Source organism: Centruroides sculpturatus, unplaced genomic scaffold (genome assembly GCF_000671375.1).
Source record: "Centruroides sculpturatus isolate CEXI.00-Female unplaced genomic scaffold, Cexi_2.0 scaffold254, whole genome shotgun sequence".
In the NCBI taxonomy this organism is placed as follows: Eukaryota; Metazoa; Arthropoda; class Arachnida; order Scorpiones; family Buthidae; genus Centruroides; species Centruroides sculpturatus.
This window is the reverse complement of record NW_019384488.1, coordinates 201,908-225,388: the sequence shown is the minus strand read 5'-3', so window position 1 is coordinate 225,388 and position 23,481 is coordinate 201,908. Positions and strand designations below refer to the sequence as shown.

The 23,481-nt window shown below is 22.7% G+C and overlaps 1 protein-coding gene across 1 annotated transcript in view; it reads right to left on the bottom strand.

Annotated features, from left to right (window-relative positions):
* LOC111621663 (cAMP-specific 3',5'-cyclic phosphodiesterase, isoforms N/G-like) overlaps positions 1 to 23,481 on the bottom strand; it is a 68,633-nt gene that overhangs the window by 30,003 nt on the left and 15,149 nt on the right. Inside the window, exons 3-7 of the mRNA XM_023363865.1 lie at positions 22,677 to 22,778; positions 16,454 to 16,527; positions 14,131 to 14,243; positions 6,239 to 6,329; positions 148 to 335 (exon numbers count right to left, since the gene is read on the bottom strand). Coding sequence (XP_023219633.1) covers positions 148 to 335; positions 6,239 to 6,329; positions 14,131 to 14,243; positions 16,454 to 16,527; positions 22,677 to 22,778 — 568 coding nt within the window. The remainder of the gene's footprint in view (positions 1 to 147; positions 336 to 6,238; positions 6,330 to 14,130; positions 14,244 to 16,453; positions 16,528 to 22,676; positions 22,779 to 23,481) is intronic.

Sequence of the window (23,481 nt, the reverse complement as noted above, 5' to 3'; positions counted from 1 at the left end):
AGTTGAGAATTAGGGTTGAAAATGTTCAGATGTTATTAAATAAATAAATATATATCATATTAAATATTCAAATAAATCTTTTTTTATATAAAAACTTAAAAATTTTAAGTAAACTGTTTTACAATTTAAAAAATTTCCAATACGCACTCTTCCTAATTCATCTTCGTAAGGGGTTTCTACTCCATATTTTGGAAGCTTGGTAAGACTATTCGTATGGCACAGAGGTTTTTTTACACCAGAGATCTGTGACATTGTACCCCGAGTTTTTGTAACTCCACTATTTATTGTTTGACTTTCATCATCCAGAAGAGATGGCAAATCTAATTCATGCTTATCTAGAATAAATATTTAATACAATTACTTCATTGTTTTATTTAGATATTAGAAAAATGTTTTTATAAACATTTTTATTTAAGTTTAAGAACAAAACTTTATCATATTTAGATGAAATATTTGATAATTTCAGTAAATTAAATGAATATAAAAACTATAAATAATATATGTAATTTGAAAATTATAAAATAATGTATTAATATTAAACTGTAAAATTTATACTCTCTAGTTCAGTGGTTCTGAACCTTTCTGAGGCTGTAGAGTATGTTCATTCATATATTTTTCATTACATGGAACATTATCATCAATGTATTCAAAAATTGATAAGCAATTCCTTGTTTACTATCTATGAATAAAGTAATATGTTGTGGTATATTCAAATAAATTTGAAATATCAACTTTAAATTTGTTTGTTTGGTGGACACTTGAGGTAGAACATGGATTGAGAACCACTGCTCTTGTTTGTGCGATTTGAATACTATATTTTGAACTAGCCCATGTGATTTAGTTCTAAATTATTCTTTCCACCCTGTGGGCACTAAGAGGGCCTCTTTAAATAAGCCCATTATGGGTTTGACCAGGCCCCCAATGGGGTGGCTGGATGGTGAGGGATGACAAGGGCTGACATATCAGTCGAACTACCCCTGAAAAATTCCTGGGAATTTTTTGACCTGTCTGAATTTGATCCTGGGTCTCCCAGAGCGATAGGATGCCACCTTTACCACTTGGCCATCTGGCCATCTATTTTATGATATTTGACTTTTCAAATTCTTTTTACAATAATAAAATATAAAATAGATTAACTAATAAAATGAAAGTAAATAAAATTTGTATACTGGAAATATAGTATAGCTGTTTATTTAATAATCAAGAACAATTCAAACACTATATTAAGATTTGTAAAATAAATGAATCTGATGAATGTTTGTTGTAATCTGTTTATGCATGTTAAATTCAATATAGTATGGTATGACTAAATTAGTGTAAGATATTAAGGCTAGTAGATAGTAATTTGTTAGTATCGAAATACAACCTGTTCAAAAAATTAAGATATGACTAATACCAATAAATTACATGACAATTTAAGAAATGTGAAAATAAAATTTAATACTAAAAAATAGAATATGATTAAGCAATTTTAATTTACATTTTTATAAACAGATATTTTATTATCTTACATATACACTATTTTTAGTAATTAATAATTCTATTCAGAAATAGAACAAAATTTGAATTCAAAACATTTAAAATAATTTGAATAAAAAAGATATTAAAAGAATATATCCAAACTTGGTACTGTATTAATGAAATAAACAATGAATAAATGCTAAGCAACTTACATCTTTGTGTTATACCATTATTTTGGACAATATTTTCATTATTTAAATTTTTAGGTGTACTATTTAATTAATTTACTTAACTATTATTTGTTATAGGACTTAAATAGTACTCAATATATTTAAAATTCTCTTTTATTGTAATAATATCATATATGTAGTTTCCAAGTGTCATTCACTGTGTGAATAATAGCCATATGATGTCACTTCTATTTGCTCATTATAAGCAATTATTACATAGTGAGCATTTTAACTGTTTGTCAATAAAAATAAATATTTGTATTGTAATATTTATTATCATCATTAAGAGGCTGACCATAAATTATGTCTGCATTTTTTCTTAAAATTTTTACTCCCCAACTCTCTTGTTCCAGTTTGTCCAAGTTTCTGTAACCCTTTTCTCCCTTTTGATGTCCAACAAACTCAAACCTTCTAAAAACCTTTATTGCTTTATGAACGATAGATATCATAAGTATTACAAAACATAAAAGAAATTTTGAATATAATAAAAATGCATAAACTGTATAAAATTTAATCAAATAAAGGGATGTCCATTGATGCTCAACCCTTCCTTTGCCTTGTCCGACTTATCATAACCAGTGTCCCTCCTTCCAGTGTGGACATCATTTATGGACAGCCCCCAATTAAATAATTAAATATAATAATTAAATTTGCCTCCTTTTCATACTTTTTAATTTTTTTGAGATCATTTTCTGTAATGATAGTGACTTAGAAAGTACAGAGCAGATATGTTAATTATTTTCAACCAGCATTATTTCTATTTGAGAATGAATGTTATTTCAATGTGGATTTTATCATAATTGGTAGCAAGCTTTTACCTGCTATCTTAAAATAAGCCTTTATTCTTCAATTTATTTAGTTTTTTGCTCTGTTCAATATAGTGTAGTAGGCTCAATGAAGAAGTTATGTCAAACCCCCTACTATCAATGGTCTTGGTCATGTGCATTGATTGTTCTCTTGGTGGTGCAATTGATCAGTCAGATGATCACAGAATTTGATTCAAATATATACATTTAATCTCCAAACACAATATATATACAATGATCACGGTATACAAAGAAACTTTTGCAATGCGTTGTACATGCATGTGCTCACCAGGAGAGTCAACTCAAAAAAGACTTACTTTTCCACCAGAGTTCAGTGGGTGTTGACAGTCCCTCATGTTATTTCGTTTTATTTTATCACTCAGTGTTGCCACTCCTGATGGACACAATACACCTAAATATGTATAGGCTTTATTTCATTTCATTTTAAATAAATTTTATTTTCATATTTGTATTAGGCTCATGAAACTTCTAATGAACGGAAATGGTTAAAATGTGATACTGGGAGATCTTGCTCTGGGAATCCAGAAACAAATCCACACAGGTTGAGAAACCCCAGGTAGTTTTTCAATGTAGTCTGTTCCAGATACATCTGTCATCATCCCTTGCTACTTGTCTACCCCATTGTGGCCTGGCCAAGACAATGGGTTTGTTAAGAGTGGAAAGAATAAAAGAAAAGTGGAAATGACTATGTTTTCATTGGTAAATATAGTGAAATAGGGGTAAGTGAACTTTTACAAATATGAGTTTACAATAGTATTCTGTATATATTGTAATGTATGATGGGCAATCAACTAGTTTTTTTAAATATAGTGCTTAATTTAAAAAATTGAATGATAAAAGTGTTTCAGATTAAAATGTTTGGCTAAAAAATCTTCAATAAAAAGCCTGATGCTGGCCAAGAAAGAGGCCGAAAACATTTGCTTCATGTATATATCAAAACTGCTGGAAAGCATATGAAAGAGTTAGTATAGTATCAATTTATACAACAGTTCCAGCTAAAAAATATAATAAGTTTTCAATGGCATTTTGCTAGGAAAACAGCAAAATTCACTTTATCAGTGTTCATTTTAAAGCAAGTTGACTGTATACTAATTTAAAAACTTTATATATTATACAGAAATATTGATATTGATAATTATATTAATTTTGTAATATGTAATAGATAATGATTAATTTAACAAACTAAAAAAATATCTGTTAAACTAAATGTCCATTATTTCCAATAATAATTACAAATTCAATAAAATGCTCCATTATTATAATTCTTATTAACATGTAAAATAATGTCATTGCATTCATTGTAAAGTACACATCCTGTGTTTTTAAAAAAGTGCATATAGACATTTTTGTCATTTCTTTTGTTCGTAAGTATTTGATATTTTAGAATTTTTTCATTATAATATACTGGATTAAAAAATATGACCATATAAATATTTATTGCAAATATTATCCAATAAGTAATTTATAAAACAATAATAATTTATATGGAATGTATAGTATTGTCTATTTCAATCATCTATTCCATTAGACATTAAATGATAATCAATGACTTAATTTAATGTTTGTTGTACATAAAGCAATATAGATAAAATTATGCTTTTGTATTATGTTTATCTTTTTGAAATTCTTTATTTGGAAATTTTTAACAACAAACTGTTAAATTATTGGAGAAGTTTGTATTTTTTCTTGAATAGCAAATGTTTATCAAGCTTCTAGGCTTCTATTAATTCTAAAGATGTTAAAGGAAAATTCAATGAATTTAATGAACTGACTTTTCTCATTAAAAAATTGATTTATAAAATAATTTAATATACAATAGAATCTGCTTATTGTGATCACTTTGAAGACTCATTTATATTGATAACACTAGCGAGGTTGAGGCTGAAATTTTAAACGCGAAAATGTGTATGTTGGACGTTCAGTGCCGCTTTCCTGTAAGCCTAGAAGTTTGACAACGGTGTTTGGATAGTTAGTGGAATCATGCTGAACATCCCAAACACCATTGCAGACTTTACAGAAAAGCGGTGCTGAACGTTCGACATACACGTTTTCACGTTTAAAACTTCAGCCTGAACCTCTCTACTAACTAGCATTAAGTAGAATAAGTAATTAGGAACTACAATTATTGGAAATTCTGATTTTACTAACTCTGATATTAAAAAGACATGTTAAAACAAGTGTAGGACTTGAAAATTTATTCATTTTAATTATCATTGTTTTTTATTCACCTAGAGTATAATTAAAGAAAGAAAAGACAGAAATTTAAACTAGTGTGCTACATAACAGTTGAAACAATTAACATTTAAAGCAGACTGATAATGACTGCATAGCTGAGGAACATTTTAATCTTTCTTTTTTTTTTTTTGTGCTATTTACCTGAAGATAATGATGATAATAAGTGAAGTTTTATAATCATATTTCAAATTCTGTGTTTAATGTAGTCACAATTAGCATGTTCCTAAATTACTAATAACAATATCTATGATTACAATAAGCAAATTTTATTGCATATAAATACAATATTTACAAGTTATTTATTTATAATCTTTAATATTTCAGCAAACATTAAAATAAAAGTATCATTTCTGGTTTTCTTTACAAGTCATTTTCAGTTTATATACATCTTCTGTGGTATATTTTAATTTCAACTGCACAACTAGAAATTGGAATACTGTCATAATTAGAAAAGTCAGAAATCTTATATTAAATTTGCCAACCTTTATGAAACCTACAAGCAGAAAACCAGAGAGGATGTAAAAATTACATCTTATTCTTAGCTTAGAAATTTCTGTTAATAGTTAATTCTTAAATGTCTGATAACAAATTCATCACACGTATCCTTCATTTATATAATATATATATATATATATATATACACATACACACACACACACACACACAAACATGAAGGATTGAATAAAAGAATTAAAAATAAGAATATCACTGTATGAAATTTTTATTTCAAACAAACAAAATAAATAATTCATATACAGTAGAGCGTCGATTTTCCGAATCAATTGGGGACTGGGGTTGTTCGTATAACTGATATTTTGGATAACCGATTTATGTACGAAAAAATAGTTTAACATATCCGATGTTGAAATTTTTCTCCGTTGCGTGTCGCTTCGCATTGAATTTTCGTCGATGTTAAGCCTAACAAAGACTATTGTATCGTTAAAAATTATTTTTTTATTTTGTACAAACAAAATAAATATATTGAAAAATATAAAAACAATAAAAAATTATACTTCAGATGTTAATTTAGTATCAAAAACGTAAAATATTTGAGTAGCCCAAGACATAGCCAAAAATTGAAGCGCCACAGCACTGGCGAAAATTTAAATTTGCCGACTGGAATTCTTTCGGATGATTGACTTTCGGAAAATCGACGCTCTACTGTATATATAAATATGAATCATTTATTTTGTTTGTTTGAAATAAAAATTTCATACAGTGATATTCTTATTTTTAATTCTTTTATTCAATGTTCAAAAGGATGACAGGAATGGCTTATAGAGTCTAAAATGTTATTTTTAATTAAATATTCATTGAAATACTAAAGATATATTATGATAGTTTTTCAGTTGAATTTTGCATATATGTATATATGTAAAATTCAGGAAATTTAAAACATACAAATTATTTAAACAAACAGTAAAAATAGAAATAAATATAATTCATATATTATTCTAAAATATTTTTTTGTAATTAAATTCTTACCTAAGAAAGTGTTGCAAATATATTCTGATATCTGACTTCCTGATTTAGACTCAGAAAAATGGCTCAATTCTTTATTTAACATTCTTTTAAACTGTAAAATAAATTTTTAATTATTTATCTTATAATATTATTTTACATAAAACAAAAATTTAATATTTCAAAATTAGATTATTAAATGTAATTTTAAAATTGAACAGAATACTGAACAGATATTATAATATAAAATTTAAATAATAATACAAATCAAATATTTAAAATCTTTTTTTTTTCTTTATAAAGTTTTAAAATAAATTTTAAATTCTAAAGCTAGAAAAATGGTGTTTAATTTTTGCAGTTTAGTTCTTCAAAGTTAGATTTATTATATAAAAAATTATAAGGATTATTATAATGAACATTCCTAATACCATACTTTTATATTTTTAAAGTTATTTATTGTTTTTATTATTATAAATCTTTAAATTAAAAGAATTTCTGCAGAATATTTTACAAATATTTATTTTTTCCTATCAACAAATTCTTGTCATTAAAATATTTAATAAAATGAATTCATATGATATAAAATATAATAATGCAAGGCATTACTGCTGGAATATCATGTTTTTTGATAACAATAAAAACTAACAACTAATAAAAGAACAGAATAAAAAAAATTTCTTCATAGAAAAAAAGGAAAAATATTTGAGAAATTTCATATTGAAGGGCATGTAAATTATTAACATAAAACATTGATTAACAAAAAACTGATACAAAATAAAATGTTTAACAGCTTATATTCAATAGTTTAGAGGAACAATCCTCAAAATTAAAATAATTTGAGTATTATTTCTCAAAACCATTCTATACTACACTTAACTAATATCCAGTAATAATAATCATTTTTGAGTTGGTTAGATACCTTGCTAGAAGCCATATCTCCTACTGAACGATGTGCATGAATACTTTCTAACTGATCTAAGCACCAGTCCAGTTCTTCTAATGTTTCCTGTGCCAATTTCTGAATATCATCATCTAAAAGTTTTAAATTATGTAAATAAATCCAGCATTTAATTCCATAACAATTTAGAAAATTTCAATTTAAGAGTTTGAAAAAAAATTTGCTTTAATATGCAGTATGTAATTACATCATGTTCTTAAATAACCTAGATCAAAATTTTAGCTAACTTCTAAAATAAAATGTAGAATTATTTCATATAATTATCTTAAATTAAAAATAGGAAGTTATGTTTCATATATAACATTGAATTACTTTTTTGCATATTATTTGTTTAGTTTCTTGTTTAAATTTTTTGACATTACTATTTACAGATTACATTTCAATAGATCATCACATTATTCATTCACAATTTAAATTTTATTTAAAAAATAATAATATTTAAATTTCAATTTCACACTTTATATAATAAAATAATATGATGAATATTATATGAAATTTAACAGCATAAAACTTATATTATAAGTTAAAATGAAACTGAACTCAAAACTCCATTTAAGTTTTGATCATTATATATTATTGTATTTCATTCTAAGATGGAATAAGTAATCAAAAATCCACTTACATTAAATTTTTTAAGGTTTTTTTTTAGAATATTCAAACATATTGATTCTATTTCTAATTTAACACTTAAAAATGGAATTATTTTAATTTGGAGGGAAAAAAGTAAAGTATTATTCAGAATTAAAATGAAAATAATATTACTTTTTAAAATGAAAGATGAGATTACAATTAATTTTCAATGGACAAAAAATAATTTTCTTAAAAATAATCGTTTTAATATATTTATTGTTAAATAATAGTAAACAGTAAATATATTTAGTGTTATTTAAAATTTTAAAGTTAAACTGAAAGTTAATTTTGAATTATTTCATTTTAAATATTTTAATAATGAAAATGTTATTGTAAAAGTAATAAATAAAATAATAATTTATTTTTTAATGAATTCAATTAATATCAGAATTAACATTTATATTAGAAAGAATGAGCAATAAAGTAATTTATATTCAATTACTTTTAATGGAGATTGCTATGTATGGTACATTAGTTGTATGGTGGGAATGCTAATATTATCCTTGTGACATCACCTTTATATTAAATAAATAAATAAATAAAATGCTACTAATCATTTTCCATTAAATGAAATTTATTCATTCATTCTGTAATTGGAAAGCAATTCCAAAAATATTTTTGCTAAGCTGATAAATTATATATAACTGAAAGTTAAAAACATTAAAAAGTGATAACATATAAAACAACAATTGGCATAATCAGGAAGGTGCCTAGAGAGCCTGGGCTTTCCCTTGTATGTAAAAGTCATTTAACATTTTTATTATAGGAAAATTAATTTAATTGTGGAGTTATATATAAATTAATAAGTCAATAGTCATCTGTTATAATCCATTATGTAACTATGAAAAAGTCAAAATTCATTACAGTGTATAGTGATTCATATTAAATTTTAACTTGAACTCCTCACCTTTATGTCAGATCTATTTACTTTAAAAAAAAAAAAAAAGAGTTTTTGTTTTGTATGAAAATTTTAAAAATGAATATTTTACAGATCATTTCATATATTTGGCCAGGCAATTTGCATTATTTGGTGAAATTCTGGAAGTTTTATAAAGTTCAAGAGCCCTTTTTTGGTACAGTGATCTTGTCACAAATTTGTCAATTTGTTCCCTTCGCTAAGTAAATAGACTGGTCCCTGCTACTGTGCATTTGTACAGCCTGGCCAAGGTTCATGAAATGAGCTGTACTTTGCTTTGTAATAAAAGGAAGAAAGTTGCTTATGATCGTTTGTCTAATCCAAATTTTATTTCACTAAACAATTTTTTTGATTATAGATATGGCATTACATTATTTACAATATTATAATCATAGGAAACTCCTCTAAAGATTTAGTTCATGAATTTTTAAATCATTTAATATTAATGTTCAACTATTAACTTTAAAATGATGCTAATATATAATAAGCACAAAATTTTAAAAATTTTAATTTCAATTCTTAATTACTAAAAAGTTAAATATCATCTAGACTTAAATTTTCAGAAGTAAAAGTCCGTATTATTTATATCAAAGTAAAGTACAAAATACTAATATGTCATAGTTTTTCATTTGTTTTATTATTATTTTTTAAATTTCAATTGTATTTTCAAAAATAAAGCATATTTCATAATAATTTTGTAATTAAGAAGATAGAATTTAACAATTAACAATATTTTACCTGTCAAATTAGTTCTGTTTGAAAGAGTAGCTGATATGGTTGCTGCAGCATTAGATGCTCTTCGACATCTGGAACTAAAAACAGTTCATTTTTAAGCTATATAAAAGAAACTAAGTCTAAACTGTTACTCATTAATTCAATTTTGAAACCAAAATTAAAAATACACTAAATGTAAGTATTTCAAACTTAAATTATTTACATTCAAACAAATGAAATATGATTAAAATTAATTTTAACATTTGTTTTTCCGCTAAATAAACTACATACAAATTTCTTAGATGCATTTACATGTATTTAATACACGTGCATGCATACAAGTATGCATATACAGTGTATAATATACTAAACCATTTCAAAATAAGTCTAAAATTAAACAAAAAAGTATTTTATCACAACAGAATAATTTGTTAATTTCTTCAGTCTCTTCATTAATTTTTTTTTACACATTATAAAACACAACTTGTTTTGTATGTCTTTGGCATATCTTCAAATTTATATAGATTAAGTTCATTTAAATTTATAAATTAATATTCAGTAAAATCAATATAAATGAGCAATTATTTAATGTGATATTGTCACAATGCCAGGCTGCAATTTTTAATCATATTTTTAATTTATTTAATTTAAAATATATGTTCTCCATCTCAAATTAGTAGTGGCTTGCCTCTGTACATCATACTTTTATGTTAACAATAGAGTCATGCTAGTCATCTATCTAACTCCTTTCAGGGGAAAATTTTTGAATTGAATTTACATGACTTCCGACTTGCATCAGAAGTTCATGTATCATTAATCAGGGCCTCCTGCCTGTAAGCTTTCCATATCTGGTCTTTTCATTTCTCTAACACCATTCTTGAGATTAAGGAAAGACAGACAGACAAAAGTGAGAATTTATACATCTACAGTTTTTTCAAGTTGCAGCCCAATAAAACATCTTATTTTCTAATTTATATTACAAAAAAAGTTGCTATATTTTAATTTTTAAAATTTTACAAATAATAATATTTTTATACAGTTTACACAACTTTTATTTATTTCATATACAAAATATGTTTTAAAATCACATTTTGTATGATTTTAGAATAATTACAGTAATGGAAAAAGTAATATTTCACTTAAATTTTAGAATTATCTTTAATTTTAAACTACGATCAATATTTTAAATGATTCAATGATAAAATCTCTGGTTATATATATAATCAGAAAATTTATTTCAATAAAAAAAAATAAAATTTTCTAACTATTGAATATCAATATTATTCAATATCAGATTAAAATTAAATATACATATTTTTTTTACAATCTGATATTGATTCAGTAAGTTTAAATATAAATGTTGAAATAATAAATTTAATTTAAATTTAGTACTTCAATACTTACATTTGTACTTTTTGCACATTTATATTGTATTGCCAAGAAATTAAAATAAAATTTTAAGGTCATTTTCTTGAAAATTTAATGAGTGATTTTCTAGTTTAATTATAGTACAATGGATATAATTATACAAGAATAATACTCATTAAACCAGGAAAAAATTATTTAGTATTAAAAATAATTTCATTTTATTATTATTGGAAAATTAAAAAGTTTAAATATAAAGTAATTGATTGCCATTTTCAAATAATTTACAAGTAAAATATGACTTAAAATAGAATTTAACAATATGTAATATTTAACCATTATCTATTCAAAGCAATCTAGCTAAGCAACTGTTGCGATGTTTATTCTAATTAAAGTTATTTAACTTATAAGATTTTAAATATACTGGTGAGTACATCTGATGAAGGATAATGTTTACATTTCATTAATCTCATAGATGGATGTGGATATAACAGGTATATATTGATGGCTTCATAACAATTTGCAGAGATATTGTACAGAAAGACAATTAAATGTTTCTGTTATTATACCATTATAGCTGTTGAAAATATAATTAAAACTTTTCAATAACAATATAATCTTTAAATACACAAAAATTTATCCAGTCTTTTGAATCATTATTAATAAATACAAATATAAAATAATCATTAAATTACTGATAAATTACTTTTTTATTATTGGATAAGCTTTTATATTAATAACTGGATATCTAACTATTTAATAAAAATTGTCAGATATACAATAAAACAGATTAAGATTACTAGTATATTCAAAAAAAATGTTTTAATATAACAAAAAAAAAAAAAATACTAATTATTATAAAGTTATTTTTATTTTCTCTTGTATTCTTAAACATTTAATATTTGGTGTTTTCAATGGTAATGAAATGTAAGTAGTGCATAAATTATAAATAAAGTTATTAAAAATATATTTCTAATAATAATTTAATATGACTAAAAAATGTAGTTAAAAATAGATGAGAGAATAATTTCAAAGATAATTTCAGAGAATTAGTTTAAGTGAATATTTTAAACATATTCAACAATATTTTTTATTAAACAAGATATAACTTAATTATGCCACTTATTAAAATCACTTGGACTTAAGCTGATAACATTATGCAAAGTGAGTGAGTATGACTACAATAGGAGAGAATTCTGGTTACATTGACTTTGCATAAATCTGGTTTAATTTTCTTAATTTATTAATGATGTATTACTATCTTTAAAAGGATATGTCAAAACAATTTTAAAATATATATAACTGAAAACTTAATTAATTAATTATTTATCATCATAAATAATTCATCTAGTATTGTTTGTCTGCTATCAACTTTAATAACAACTAATATAATGCCAGCAATATAATATAAATCTCCAGCAAATGCATTTTAATTATGAACATTTTTAACCATTTTGAATGGCTATCCTCAGGTAACCACATAAAAAATAGAATAGCTATTAATAATAGTATTTGATTTATTATGTATTTAAACTGTTTTAATTTTCTTACTTCTTAAACTACTTTAAAATTATTATTTGTTATTAGCTTATTCAATTTTATCATTAGTCTTTAAAAACTATAGTTAAGTTATCTTAGTTATTTAATAAAAATAGAAATTTTTGGCAATTTTATAAAAGTTAAAATAATTTTTAGTTTTATTTTAATATTTTTCCTTCATTATTAAAGTTTAAGTAATTAGTTATTAAGAGGCTTAAGAAAACTGTTTGAATAACAAAATAATTTAAAAATATTTTGAATAGAATTATTTTATGTAATGTTATTCACATTAATTCATTTAATATTACATTATATTCTTTGATGATATTAAAAATTGAAGTATATTTTGTATGATATTTTTTTGTTATTAAAAAATTTTATCAGATCAATAAATGTATAGTAATTTTGCATTTTTTAAAAATTATTTGTATTTTATAACTCTCTTAAAACATCAAGAACAGTATTTGTCAACAATATTGTATATATCTATACATATACATTCAATATGGGAACCGAATATACCCCTGGGGCTCTATTCCCATTGATCTTATCTTTGGCATTGGATAGTAAGTGAAAGATGATTGGATTGCACCAATATGTTACTGTCATGTTCATAACGCACAATGAAGTGTTTTTTGGTCCCCATATTAAACAATAAATTTGGAAGAGATCTTATGTATGTGGAAGAAGAGATACAACCTCGAGCACATGAACAAAATGCATCAGTGGACTATGAACATGAGGCTAATGTATTGGCACAATCCAACCATCTTTTGCTTACATATACATTTGTCAAATAACTCAAAAAATTTATTTAAAACTCAGAAATGTATTACAGTACAATCTATAATCTGAAGAAAATTCTCAAGGTTATTGAATTGTCTCATAAGAATTTCTTATAGAAATTTCTTCTACTGTTTTCCATTCAATTCATTCATCAAAAATTGTATCAATTAAATAATGAAAAACTGCATGAAATTTATGAAATTTAGAATCAAAATTTTATAGTTATTCTAAGATAAAAAAAATAAAATTTAAATATAAATATAAAAGAAAATTTCAATATAAAAATATGAAACTTGTAAAATTAATTTAGTATTTTGCATTTAGAAACTATAACAAAACTTAAGTGTAACAATAATCACAACTAGGTTTGTATGCAAGCTAAACAAGCTGCTACTTAGAACCTCACATTTTTACATGTACCTTTTGGTAAAAGGAAAGAGCCTGTTTTATGTTATAGCTTATAGCCACAACAAGTAAAATTGAAGCCCATCCTATTTTTTAGATTTTAATGTATTATTAAATATGAAAGAAATGTACTTTCAACTTTAAAATTTATTATTACATTAATTCATCTGTTATGTTATAAATTACTTTTTGTGTAACTAAATATATTAATGTGTATATATTTTGTGTNCATTAAAATATTTAATAAAATGAATTCATATGATATAAAATATAATAATGCAAGGCATTACTGCTGGAATATCATGTTTTTTGATAACAATAAAAACTAACAACTAATAAAAGAACAGAATAAAAAAAATTTCTTCATAGAAAAAAAGGAAAAATATTTGAGAAATTTCATATTGAAGGGCATGTAAATTATTAACATAAAACATTGATTAACAAAAAACTGATACAAAATAAAATGTTTAACAGCTTATATTCAATAGTTTAGAGGAACAATCCTCAAAATTAAAATAATTTGAGTATTATTTCTCAAAACCATTCTATACTACACTTAACTAATATCCAGTAATAATAATCATTTTTGAGTTGGTTAGATACCTTGCTAGAAGCCATATCTCCTACTGAACGATGTGCATGAATACTTTCTAACTGATCTAAGCACCAGTCCAGTTCTTCTAATGTTTCCTGTGCCAATTTCTGAATATCATCATCTAAAAGTTTTAAATTATGTAAATAAATCCAGCATTTAATTCCATAACAATTTAGAAAATTTCAATTTAAGAGTTTGAAAAAAAATTTGCTTTAATATGCAGTATGTAATTACATCATGTTCTTAAATAACCTAGATCAAAATTTTAGCTAACTTCTAAAATAAAATGTAGAATTATTTCATATAATTATCTTAAATTAAAAATAGGAAGTTATGTTTCATATATAACATTGAATTACTTTTTTGCATATTATTTGTTTAGTTTCTTGTTTAAATTTTTTGACATTACTATTTACAGATTACATTTCAATAGATCATCACATTATTCATTCACAATTTAAATTTTATTTAAAAAATAATAATATTTAAATTTCAATTTCACACTTTATATAATAAAATAATATGATGAATATTATATGAAATTTAACAGCATAAAACTTATATTATAAGTTAAAATGAAACTGAACTCAAAACTCCATTTAAGTTTTGATCATTATATATTATTGTATTTCATTCTAAGATGGAATAAGTAATCAAAAATCCACTTACATTAAATTTTTTAAGGTTTTTTTTTAGAATATTCAAACATATTGATTCTATTTCTAATTTAACACTTAAAAATGGAATTATTTTAATTTGGAGGGAAAAAAGTAAAGTATTATTCAGAATTAAAATGAAAATAATATTACTTTTTAAAATGAAAGATGAGATTACAATTAATTTTCAATGGACAAAAAATAATTTTCTTAAAAATAATCGTTTTAATATATTTATTGTTAAATAATAGTAAACAGTAAATATATTTAGTGTTATTTAAAATTTTAAAGTTAAACTGAAAGTTAATTTTGAATTATTTCATTTTAAATATTTTAATAATGAAAATGTTATTGTAAAAGTAATAAATAAAATAATAATTTATTTTTTAATGAATTCAATTAATATCAGAATTAACATTTATATTAGAAAGAATGAGCAATAAAGTAATTTATATTCAATTACTTTTAATGGAGATTGCTATGTATGGTACATTAGTTGTATGGTGGGAATGCTAATATTATCCTTGTGACATCACCTTTATATTAAATAAATAAATAAATAAAATGCTACTAATCATTTTCCATTAAATGAAATTTATTCATTCATTCTGTAATTGGAAAGCAATTCCAAAAATATTTTTGCTAAGCTGATAAATTATATATAACTGAAAGTTAAAAACATTAAAAAGTGATAACATATAAAACAACAATTGGCATAATCAGGAAGGTGCCTAGAGAGCCTGGGCTTTCCCTTGTATGTAAAAGTCATTTAACATTTTTATTATAGGAAAATTAATTTAATTGTGGAGTTATATATAAATTAATAAGTCAATAGTCATCTGTTATAATCCATTATGTAACTATGAAAAAGTCAAAATTCATTACAGTGTATAGTGATTCATATTAAATTTTAACTTGAACTCCTCACCTTTATGTCAGATCTATTTACTTTAAAAAAAAAAAAAAAGAGTTTTTGTTTTGTATGAAAATTTTAAAAATGAATATTTTACAGATCATTTCATATATTTGGCCAGGCAATTTGCATTATTTGGTGAAATTCTGGAAGTTTTATAAAGTTCAAGAGCCCTTTTTTGGTACAGTGATCTTGTCACAAATTTGTCAATTTGTTCCCTTCGCTAAGTAAATAGACTGGTCCCTGCTACTGTGCATTTGTACAGCCTGGCCAAGGTTCATGAAATGAGCTGTACTTTGCTTTGTAATAAAAGGAAGAAAGTTGCTTATGATCGTTTGTCTAATCCAAATTTTATTTCACTAAACAATTTTTTTGATTATAGATATGGCATTACATTATTTACAATATTATAATCATAGGAAACTCCTCTAAAGATTTAGTTCATGAATTTTTAAATCATTTAATATTAATGTTCAACTATTAACTTTAAAATGATGCTAATATATAATAAGCACAAAATTTTAAAAATTTTAATTTCAATTCTTAATTACTAAAAAGTTAAATATCATCTAGACTTAAATTTTCAGAAGTAAAAGTCCGTATTATTTATATCAAAGTAAAGTACAAAATACTAATATGTCATAGTTTTTCATTTGTTTTATTATTATTTTTTAAATTTCAATTGTATTTTCAAAAATAAAGCATATTTCATAATAATTTTGTAATTAAGAAGATAGAATTTAACAATTAACAATATTTTACCTGTCAAATTAGTTCTGTTTGAAAGAGTAGCTGATATGGTTGCTGCAGCATTAGATGCTCTTCGACATCTGGAACTAAAAACAGTTCATTTTTAAGCTATATAAAAGAAACTAAGTCTAAACTGTTACTCATTAATTCAATTTTGAAACCAAAATTAAAAATACACTAAATGTAAGTATTTCAAACTTAAATTATTTACATTCAAACAAATGAAATATGATTAAAATTAATTTTAACATTTGTTTTTCCGCTAAATAAACTACATACAAATTTCTTAGATGCATTTACATGTATTTAATACACGTGCATGCATACAAGTATGCATATACAGTGTATAATATACTAAACCATTTCAAAATAAGTCTAAAATTAAACAAAAAAGTATTTTATCACAACAGAATAATTTGTTAATTTCTTCAGTCTCTTCATTAATTTTTTTTTACACATTATAAAACACAACTTGTTTTGTATGTCTTTGGCATATCTTCAAATTTATATAGATTAAGTTCATTTAAATTTATAAATTAATATTCAGTAAAATCAATATAAATGAGCAATTATTTAATGTGATATTGTCACAATGCCAGGCTGCAATTTTTAATCATATTTTTAATTTATTTAATTTAAAATATATGTTCTCCATCTCAAATTAGTAGTGGCTTGCCTCTGTACATCATACTTTTATGTTAACAATAGAGTCATGCTAGTCATCTATCTAACTCCTTTCAGGGGAAAATTTTTGAATTGAATTTACATGACTTCCGACTTGCATCAGAAGTTCATGTATCATTAATCAGGGCCTCCTGCCTGTAAGCTTTCCATATCTGGTCTTTTCATTTCTCTAACACCATTCTTGAGATTAAGGAAAGACAGACAGACAAAAGTGAGAATTTATACATCTACAGTTTTTTCAAGTTGCAGCCCAATAAAACATCTTATTTTCTAATTTATATTACAAAAAAAGTTGCTATATTTTAATTTTTAAAATTTTACAAATAATAATATTTTTATACAGTTTACACAACTTTTATTTATTTCATATACAAAATATGTTTTAAAATCACATTTTGTATGATTTTAGAATAATTACAGTAATGGAAAAAGTAATATTTCACTTAAATTTTAGAATTATCTTTAATTTTAAACTACGATCAATATTTTAAATGATTCAATGATAAAATCTCTGGTTATATATATAATCAGAAAATTTATTTCAATAAAAAAAAATAAAATTTTCTAACTATTGAATATCAATATTATTCAATATCAGATTAAAATTAAATATACATATTTTTTTTACAATCTGATATTGATTCAGTAAGTTTAAATATAAATGTTGAAATAATAAATTTAATTTAAATTTAGTACTTCAATACTTACATTTGTACTTTTTGCACATTTATATTGTATTGCCAAGAAATTAAAATAAAATTTTAAGGTCATTTTCTTGAAAATTTAATGAGTGATTTTCTAGTTTAATTATAGTACAATGGATATAATTATACAAGAATAATACTCATTAAACCAGGAAAAAATTATTTAGTATTAAAAATAATTTCATTTTATTATTATTGGAAAATTAAAAAGTTTAAATATAAAGTAATTGATTGCCATTTTCAAATAATTTACAAGTAAAATATGACTTAAAATAGAATTTAACAATATGTAATATTTAACCATTATCTATTCAAAGCAATCTAGCTAAGCAACTGTTGCGATGTTTATTCTAATTAAAGTTATTTAACTTATAAGATTTTAAATATACTGGTGAGTACATCTGATGAAGGATAATGTTTACATTTCATTAATCTCATAGATGGATGTGGATATAACAGGTATATATTGATGGCTTCATAACAATTTGCAGAGATATTGTACAGAAAGACAATTAAATGTTTCTGTTATTATACCATTATAGCTGTTGAAAATATAATTAAAACTTTTCAATAACAATATAATCTTTAAATACACAAAAATTTATCCAGTCTTTTGAATCATTATTAATAAATACAAATATAAAATAATCATTAAATTACTGATAAATTACTTTTTTATTATTGGATAAGCTTTTATATTAATAACTGGATATCTAACTATTTAATAAAAATTGTCAGATATACAATAAAACAGATTAAGATTACTAGTATATTCAAAAAAAATGTTTTAATATAACAAAAAAAAAAAAATACTAATTATTATAAAGTTATTTTTATTTTCTCTTGTATTCTTAAACATTTAATATTTGGTGTTTTCAATGGTAATGAAATGTAAGTAGTGCATAAATTATAAATAAAGTTATTAAAAATATATTTCTAATAATAATTTAATATGACTAAAAAATGTAGTTAAAAATAGATGAGAGAATAATTTCAAAGATAATTTCAGAGAATTAGTTTAAGTGAATATTTTAAACATATTCAACAATATTTTTTATTAAACAAGATATAACTTAATTATGCCACTTATTAAAATCACTTGGACTTAAGCTGATAACATTATGCAAAGTGAGTGAGTATGACTACAATAGGAGAGAATTCTGGTTACATTGACTTTGCATAAATCTGGTTTAATTTTCTTAATTTATTAATGATGTATTACTATCTTTAAAAGGATATGTCAAAACAATTTTAAAATATATATAACTGAAAACTTAATTAATTAATTATTTATCATCATAAATAATTCATCTAGTATTGTTTGTCTGCTATCAACTTTAATAACAACTAATATAATGCCAGCAATATAATATAAATCTCCAGCAAATGCATTTTAATTATGAACATTTTTAACCATTTTGAATGGCTATCCTCAGGTAACCACATAAAAAATAGAATAGCTATTAATAATAGTATTTGATTTATTATGTATTTAAACTGTTTTAATTTTCTTACTTCTTAAACTACTTTAAAATTATTATTTGTTATTAGCTTATTCAATTTTATCATTAGTCTTTAAAAACTATAGTTAAGTTATCTTAGTTATTTAATAAAAATAGAAATTTTTGGCAATTTTATAAAAGTTAAAATAATTTTTAGTTTTATTTTAATATTTTTCCTTCATTATTAAAGTTTAAGTAATTAGTTATTAAGAGGCTTAAGAAAACTGTTTGAATAACAAAATAATTTAAAAATATTTTGAATAGAATTATTTTATGTAATGTTATTCACATTAATTCATTTAATATTACATTATATTCTTTGATGATATTAAAAATTGAAGTATATTTTGTATGATATTTTTTTGTTATTAAAAAATTTTATCAGATCAATAAATGTATAGTAATTTTGCATTTTTTAAAAATTATTTGTATTTTATAACTCTCTTAAAACATCAAGAACAGTATTTGTCAACAATATTGTATATATCTATACATATACATTCAATATGGGAACCGAATATACCCCTGGGGCTCTATTCCCATTGATCTTATCTTTGGCATTGGATAGTAAGTGAAAGATGATTGGATTGCACCAATATGTTACTGTCATGTTCATAACGCACAATGAAGTGTTTTTTGGTCCCCATATTAAACAATAAATTTGGAAGAGATCTTATGTATGTGGAAGAAGAGATACAACCTCGAGCACATGAACAAAATGCATCAGTGGACTATGAACATGAGGCTAATGTATTGGCACAATCCAACCATCTTTTGCTTACATATACATTTGTCAAATAACTCAAAAAATTTATTTAAAACTCAGAAATGTATTATAGTACAATCTATAATCTGAAGAAAATTCTCAAGGTTATTGAATTGTCTCATAAGAATTTCTTATAGAAATTTCTTCTACTGTTTTCCATTCAATTCATTCATCAAAAATTGTATCAATTAAATAATGAAAAACTGCATGAAATTTATGAAATTTAGAATCAAAATTTTATAGTTATTCTAAGATAAAAAAAATAAAATTTAAATATAAATATAAAAGAAAATTTCAATATAAAAATATGAAACTTGTAAAATTAATTTAGTATTTTGCATTTAGAAACTACAACAAAACTTAAGTGTAACAATAATCACAACTAGGTTTGTATGCAAGCTAAACAAGCTGCTACTTAGAACCTCACATTTTTACATGTACCTTTTGGTAAAAGGAAAGAGCCTGTTTTATGTTATAGCTTATAGCCACAACAAGTAAAATTGAAGCCCATCCTATTTTTTAGATTTTAATGTATTATTAAATATGAAAGAAATGTACTTTCAACTTTAAAATTTATTATTACATTAATTCATCTGTTATGTTATAAATTACTTTTTGTGTAACTAAATATATTAATGTGTATATATTTTGTGTAGTTTAGTTTTATAATATTGTAGCTATTACTTTCATAATCTGAATGCCAGAAACTGTTTAAAAACTTTTAAGTCTGATAAAATTAAAATACACTTCACTTCAAAAACATGTTTAAAATATTAACAAATTTAAACAAATAAAATACAGCTATAACAATTTTAATACTGGTAATTTATATAATTTTTTTATCATAATTTCAAAAAAAAAATATAGACAATAATATAGAAAAATTAGCAATCCACATATTCAAATTAAATAATAATGTATATATAAATTTAGGATTTTATAATAATAATACATAAACTTATGAAATTTATTATGTTGTATCTTATACCAGTTATATTTAACAAATTCTAAATCAATATTTTTCAACTTTGACATTTAATTCACTTTTATTTTTTTCATCAGCTAATATAATAAAAAGTAAGTAAAAATTCTACCATTTACAAATTTAAATAAATTATAAATGCTGTCATTAATATTAAATAAGAGTTTTGTAAGGACAACATTTAAATAAGAGATAATATAGAAATTGAGAAGAGGATGAAAGTATAAACTTATTAAGTTGTATCTTATTTTCCATATATTGTCTACCAACAGAATTTTTTCAATTTCTCATATTTTGATAAATCAACAAACAAAATTTTATTTAATCCAGTTTTAAGTAATTTATATATATATACACAGTACACAAATATGTACAAATATGCACTTAGAGACATTAGTAACAATAATAATGATAAAGAAGTAGGATAACTATTTTTGTGTCGTGGACTGATGATTGAATAGATTGCAATTCTAGAAGATAATTTAATCTCCTTCTATAATCAATGTGGAGGTCAAAGAATTGAAACTGATAAAAGAATTATTGTAAAACTTTAATAAATCATGTATAATTTGTAATGAAAGTATAATAATAAATGCATTTATTTTATAATTAAATAATACTTTAAAAATTATATTTAATAAATTTTTTCATATATTTTCAAGATTAAATTTAAGTATCTTCATAAAGAAAAAATTATATTAAAATGCTAATAAAATAGTTTATAAGTAAAAAGTTAACTGATAGACAGAGTTGGTTTTGTTGTTTTGTAGTATTTAATGGAACAGATAACTCAAACATTTGATGCATTTAATTCTTAAAAGTTTCGTTTTATCTTTTCTAAGAAATGAAACATTTTTAAAAATTCATTACAGTAAATGCACAATTATAATGCATCAAAATCTATAATATGTAAATAAATTAAAATCTAATATAAATTATTGAAAATTTATCTTGGAATAAATAAAAAAATTAAGAAAAACACTTAGCATATTTTTAATGCAAAAATTCAAAATATTTAATAAGTACAAGCAAATAGGAATAAATAATGTAAATGTATATAATCAAATCATACAGCTCTTCAATCTGAAGAATATTATTTGCCTAGGATGAAGCATCCAGATGTAAACAGCATTAGAGGAAATTATAGATGATGGAAAAGAATTTTCTGAATTATAATATAAATTATGATTGTTCTCTAGCTGTATGTTTAAAAAAATTGATTTACATATATATATATATATACTGTATATTAATAAATAGAAATATAATCATTAAAATAAATATTTTACATCTAACAACTCATTAATACTGTAAATTTTGACAAACTTGATAATTAAAAATAATTTTTAAATTGTTTGCAGAATTTATTAATTATATATAAAAATCAAATAAACAAATAAATATAAATACGCTAAAATATTTTAAATTTAAGTTTAAAATAAAATATTTTCAAAATAAAAATTCAAGTTGTTTATTTTAAAATAAATTTAAACAATTTAAAAATTTACAAGCTTAATGAATTAAAATAGAAAAAATAAAAAGAATCAAAAGAACCTGTATTTAGGAGGAAAATTTCTTAACACATTTAGAAATTTACCTTGAAGGAGCAACGTTAGTGAGGCAGATGTAATTATTTCGAACATTTCTCAGACTTGCCAATATTTGTGCAAAAGGTGTAACTATCAGGTCTTCACAGTGGCTAAAAATTGTTAATATTAATGTTAGCAAATACACTTAAATAATTTTCAAATATAAAAATAATAAAATTAGTTTTATTTTTTACATTTCCTAATATTTAGTTTAAAAACATTGACATTTTTCCTGAAACATGGACAAAACAGGTTTGTCCTTAGCTGAAATGTCATCTATTGTTCATACATCATTTGAAATAAGTTATATAATAAAAGTAATCACATATATTACAATTGAATTTACATTTTTAAAATATATAAATATACTCATCCGAAATAAATGTAATTTCTATTTATTATATATATAAAGATTTTATAAATAAATTTTTACTTTAAGATTTTTTTTATGTATTAGAGGTTCTAAAGAATATTAAAAATAAAGTTTGGATAAATATATATTAATTTTTCTTGCATAATAAGTATTATAAATTCCTTCAAAAATATATTTCTTAAAATAGTTTCTATCTAAACTATGTTTTAAAACTTAATAATACGATCATTAATTGTTAACTGGTTTTCTAGTTACAACAAAAGATATTTTGCCACATTTATTGCTTTAATCTCATCATTCAGGTGACAACAATAAGATTAAATCAAAGCCTGACACTGATTGATGTCAAGGACTGCATTATTCTTTTAATACAATCGTCTCTTCACAGAAAAAAGAAAATACAGTAATTTTGGTTTCTTGGAATGAAATAATATAAAATG